We start from the raw sequence: 6,000 nt of genomic DNA on the forward strand, positions 1-6,000 counted from the left end.
ATTTTCTCATAAAATACATTTTTAAAAAAAAAATGTAAAAGACACGAATCTTTCCCCACTTTTAATTTCATTTTTTTTCTCATTCGGCATGCCTTTCTTGACTTTCTCTCCTTGAATTTATTTATTCATTTATTTCATTTTGGACAGAAAATCCTTAGGATAGCCTCAATGGCAACTTCCAGAAGACTTCTGTCTACAGTATATTATATGAAGATAAATCTCTCAGAGAGGTTGGTCTCCTTGTCCTTCACTTCTGAAAGAAACTACAAAAATAAATGGGAGTCCTGATGCCCCCTCCAATCACATATATGATATCTCCATTTCTATAGCCTTCCAGAGGACTCCTTTCCTTTCTGCCACCCAGTCTCCTGTTCTTTCTGTTTCTCCTCTCAGTTCTGCTTGCGACATGAGCGTCCTTCATTTCTAGAGTTCATAAATGGGTAATTACGGACTTTCTTTTCCAAGGGAATCTCCTCCTTCGGCCCATGTGTATTGACAAAGAGGAAGAAGCTCAACCACTCTGGGATGTTGAATATAATGGAAAGCCAAGGCAGAAACATTTATTTACTTGTTAGCACATGGAGGACAAGAGTAACTTGCAGGCTGACGCCTACAGTCATTTGTTACTTGTCAGGATATTTACTGGCTGTACAGCCCAGGGGGAAAGCACCAGAGGTTGAAATAGGCCAAAAGTTCATTTAAGAGCCAGCTTTGCAATTCTGAAGATTTGGCTCTGACCAACATTTCTCCGGAAGGTAAATGAAAAGGTGAAGTTTCTGCCTGCTCAACGAAAATGAAAACAGCTCGTTTTTCCTTTGCTCCCTAAAGCAATAAGCACCTTTTTCAAAACACCTATTTTATTTACTTGCCATAAAAAAAAAACGAAGGAACTCTTTGCTCTTCCTCCTATGCAAATCAGGATTAAGAAATGGTGGCTCAGAAAGTGGTCTTTGGGAGTTGTCTTTATTTAAGTGTGAAGAATGATTTACAACAATTAAAATTCCCCCCTCCCAATAATATAGAAATCAAAGTCCAGCAACTACAAGCTTTTTATTGAATAAAAACATAGAAGGGGATTGCAAATGATACCAGGGAGTAGAGATGGAAAATGGATGGCTTAGTCAGATCAAATAAATAACTAATAGATGGATAGGGTAGTGAATTTCAATTTCATTTGCCTTTCCCTCCCTTCCCCTTTCAACAAAACACAATTGTGTTTCTAACTTTATTTCACAACTCATTAGAATGTTGATTGAATTAAATTGCTCTTAAGAACTCTGCTTCTAGACACAAAGGCGATATGCAAAGCAAAGCTATTTGGATTTTTTTTAAGAGAAAACAAAAGACATTTTAAGCAAACCCATAAATGTTTAAGTATCTCTTCAGTGATTATATTTTAATGAGGAAAAGGAACATTTTCTATCATAAAGAAGTCCGCAATACCTCTTACTCGCTTTCTCTCTCTCTCTCTCTCTCACACACACACACACACATTTCTTTCTCTGTTAGGTGAGTCCCTTATAGCAGAAATAGGTTGAAAGATCTTTTTGTTTCACTGTAGGAGAAAAGTTCTGATGATTTTTGTCACTGTCTTTTCTAACACATAGAATAGACTTTGAATAGTTTTAACTTTCGTCCTCCCCCAACCTCTTTTCTATCACTTCCTTTTTCCATCCCTCTTCCGAAGTCTTTGAGGGAAAAACCTTTTGACGTATCCATGTTGTTAATCAGATCGATGGGGAAAAGTTTGATTGAAGTCCCTTTGTCATGCAAATGCCAAGGACTTGATGGATGATGGCAGATATCTGACAAAGTTTGGGAGGCATTTGCTCATTGGGCTTGAAGGGAACCACGTGGTTTAGATCCCCTTCCACCCACCACCACCTTCTCCCATCCCCCATTCAGAAAGCTTTGGGAAGGAGGGGGGCCCTTAAGCCTGGAGATCCATAGATGGGAAGGGTGGTTCTCTTCATCTCTCCCTCTCTCTCTCTCCCCTTTTTCCCCCTGGTTAACTTTGACATACTATCTAAAGGTTGTAGGGCAGAAGGAATCCCCATAAAACAGGGCAACCCTCTTCCATCATTGGCAAAGGAACAATACCTAGAATGAACTTCTTTTTAGACTATGCAATTTGTAACCGTGGGATGAGCGCCTACCCGCCCAAGGAGTACCAGCACCTCGACCAAGGGACCATTTCCTACCCAGCTTGCTCAGGTACCACTCCATCCTGTGACAGCTATCACTCAGATGGATGCTTTGGGGTGATAGGGGTGGGTGCTACTGGGCCCAATGCCCACCACCAACAGAGCCCCAGCTACCCTCCTCCTCTTCCTCACAGCCCAGCTGGCCTTGGCATCTCCTTCACCAGCCCCTCTCACCAAGGAGGTGGAGGGGGATACACAAATTCGGGTTGCAACCCCAGCTTCACCAACTCTCAGTTCTACCATAGTTCCCCAGAGACGGAGGGAGCCTATTTTCAGACCTCGGCCTACCCTGCCAGCTTGGCTGCAGCTTCTTCCCATTCCTCTTCCCATCTAGTGGGAAGTATACCTGAAGCATTTTGTGCAGCTACCCAGGGCCAATTCCAACCACACCAATATGGCTCTGATCAGGGGGGCTATTTGCAAGGGGCCTTGGGCAATCTTTCCCCACCTCTATCTGAGAACAAAGAGCCGAGGGCTTGCCGGGCCCATCCATGTCCCACAGCTGCTGCTGCTGCTGCTGCCGCCACTGCTACCGTCAGCCAGACCTTCGACTGGATGAAAGTTAAAAGGAATCCTCCCAGAACAGGTAAATCTCTAATATACCTGGACACCCAGAGAGATGAGTGTATGCTCATATTGCTGCCTCACCAGGAACCCAGTCAAAAAGTGAAATGGGAGGAGGGGGACAAAGGAAGCAAGTGGGAATGAGGCTTCTGCATTGGCTCAGAATTCCCTCATCTACCTCACACTAGAGATTCCAGAGACAATCTTTGAAATGGCTACTGTTGAAAAGAGAAAATCTGCTCCTGGAAATCAGGAATGTCACTCCATCATTAACCTTGGTCTGAGAAGGCAAATCATAAGAAGGAGGGAGGGAGGGGTGGTAGAAAGAAAGGAAAGAAGGATGAAAGAAGGCAGTAAGGCCAGTTTGAGGATAGTTGAGATGGGAAAGACTTCTCTATTTCCAGAATTGCCGAATGGCAAAAAGAAGGCCAGGCTCATTTGGTGACCGCTATTGATAGGTTCCGAAGTAATTGGTTCAAACTGCAGAAAGAAAAAAAATTGAAGTATAATGATATATGTAAACACTAACTTAGCAAAAAAAAAAGTGAAAGAGTTCCAGAAACTATGGTGCTGTGATGGGGGAATTAGTGCAATTGTACTATTTATTTTGTAATGCCATAGGTAAGGCAGAAAAAAATAATATTTTCCAAAGCTGTTGAATCAATTAAAAAAGCCAGTAGACTACAGCAACTGCAAGCAAACGATAGGTGCTTTGCAGAATTCTCAACATTTCTGACAATTCTGACCGAGACTGAGTGGAAGTCCAGAGAAACTGGAGGCAGAAGGTTGTCTAATCTTGGTTTAGAGTTTGGAAAATGGAGAGTTTTTGAACATAGAGTAGCTACAATGACTTCTAACTTTGCTCTTATTTCATTCTGCTTCCATATTTTGATCCATGGTTGCCCCAAAAGGATCTGGTGAGATTTAGTTTGTCTTATACTTCCTAGTAAAAATCAGAGTTGTCTTTTTATTCATAAGAACAGAATCCTTGTCCTAGATGGACTTAGCCCTGATAAAGTAAACCTTCTTTCTACCACTACTAGCTAGAGATTAAAAGCCAGGAAGAAGCATTCCCATGAAACAGATGAACACACATGCAGAAGAGCTGCTTGTTCAAGGAAGATCAACCCAGTCAGGATTTTATTCTTTGGTTGAGATTAATTTTTATGCAATTGCCTTCATCATTTGTGATGCTCTTTGAATCCTAATCAGCAATTGCCTCCCCTTTGAAATGAATTGGGTTTATTTTAGACTTTGGTCCTGCCTAGTTCAGATTATTATTTTTCATCTTACCCAACTTTGATCAGATCCAGGGGAGAAAAATCAGGAACCGAACTAATGTCCCTCAATTCAGAAACGGGCTGAAGTTACTTACAAGCTACTGCTAAGCTTGTAAGCCGCCCTGAGTCTTCGGAGAAGGGCGGGATATAAATGGAATTAAAATAAAAAAAATAAATAAAAAAAGTTAAGAAAGAGCCTGGTCTGCACAGAATATGTTGAAACAGTTTGAGTGAGGTAGCCCTGACAGAAAAGGTGAGTTCACACATAAGTCAAAGTGCAATTTATTTTGTATTGATATTGTAGTGACTCATATGAACTGTGGGATTTCAGAGACTTGTTACATGGCTTATTGCTATGTAGAAATCCAGTCATATAGATAAGATGTTGAACCATCAACTACCAGTAAATCTGACTTTCCATTCCAATATTTTTAGTATATAATAAGGCTGCTGGGAAATGTCTTTGTATAGACACAACATACTGTTGCCTCAGCATGAAACATATGGGATATTGATATTGTCAGTTCAGGATTTGGGAGAAAAACCTTTAAACAGAGGATGAAGTTTCTTTCAAGTCTGAACATTTCAGGGTGTCTTTTCTCGGGGTAAAAAGACTTTTGTGTTTTGGGGTGAAGAGAATGAAGGTTTTATCAGTTGATCTGAGATTTTTAAAACTTTGTTCTCCAATTTTTTTCCTGGACCAGGTTATTTCCCTACTTGTTCCAAATCAGCCTGACAGAGGACTGACTAATCTAGAATACAAATAACCTTTTGTGCCGAAACCTTGCAGAAATTGTTTTATAAATATAAAGATCAGAACACAATCTGTAACATAAAGATCAGAGCACAATATTTCCTAAACCTAGAATTAGGAGGTGGGAAGGGAGTGAATGGATTGCATGAAAGTTAAGCCCCCATTCCTGTTGCCCTCCAAGGTGTGTTATATCACAACTTCCAGCTTGAAAGTATGCTGTACAATATAATTCATCTGAAGGATACTGGCCAGGAACAGCTAAGGTAAAGTATGGTAAAGAGTGCCACTAAACATCTTCAAAGGTCTGGGCTCTTGATAGGCACACAACTGCTTCTAACTAGGTTTATATCAGAGAGGATATTGCTGATTGCTGGTTTATTTTGGAAATAATTCTAACCAATGGTTTGATTGTGTCCTTCTTCGTTTCTGGATCGTCCCAGCAGCGAAAGTGACCGACTATGGATTAGCCGTCAGTGCCAGCACGATCCGGACCAATTTCACTACCAAGCAACTAACAGAGTTGGAGAAAGAGTTTCACTTCAGCAAGTATCTCACACGAGCCAGGCGGGTGGAGATCGCTGCTACTTTGGAGTTGAACGAGACTCAGGTAAAAATCTGGTTCCAGAATCGGAGGATGAAACAGAAGAAGAGGGAAAAGGAAGGATTGGCTGGTCCCCATCCCACCGCCGCCGCGGCTTTCGGCGACTCTACCAAGGAAAGCAGCGAAGCTGCGTCTGACAGATCCAGCGGGTCCTCCACCCCCGAAGCTTCTCCCAGCTCGGTGTCCTCTTGAAGGGGAAGGAGGGTTAGTTAGGTCGAGTCCTGCCCACCGAAGTAACCTCCCCTTCCAGAGAGGTAGCTGCTCGGTTTGTAAAGTGAATAAACGGTCCTAAGCTTATGGGCACAAAAGACAAACCCACCCGAAAAAAAAACCAAGAACACACGCACATATGGTACCTATGCACACAGGCCCCTCTTGCGAAAAAGAAACGTGTATTTTCAAATATAGAGATACAGGAACTTTTGCACAATTTTTTTTCTGGATACTCAATAGTTAATTACAATTATGTGAACGATTTCCATCATGATTACTCATAAATGCAGATTTTTAAAAGTTCTCTCGTCCTAAGCTTGCGTTTCTGTGCCTTCGCTGTCAGATTCATGTATTATATGTTTCTTTCTTGCTTCAAGCTTCGGA

General features: G+C 41.6%; 1 protein-coding gene across 1 annotated transcript; it reads left to right on the plus strand.

The window, feature by feature from the left end:
- Nucleotides 1–2,105: 2,105 nt before the first annotated feature.
- On the plus strand, nt 2,106–5,595 carry HOXB1 (homeobox B1; the record flags this gene model as incomplete). Its single annotated transcript, XM_081343045.1, has 2 exons — nt 2,106–2,790; nt 5,246–5,595. The coding sequence occupies 2 exons, from the start codon at nt 2,106–2,108 to the stop codon at nt 5,593–5,595; spliced, it is 1,035 nt and encodes a 344-aa protein (XP_081199171.1).
- Nucleotides 5,596–6,000: the final 405 nt, after the last annotated feature.

This window comes from Vipera berus (genome assembly GCF_964194415.1).
Source record: "Vipera berus genome assembly, chromosome: Z".
Classification (NCBI taxonomy): domain Eukaryota; kingdom Metazoa; phylum Chordata; class Lepidosauria; order Squamata; family Viperidae; genus Vipera; species Vipera berus.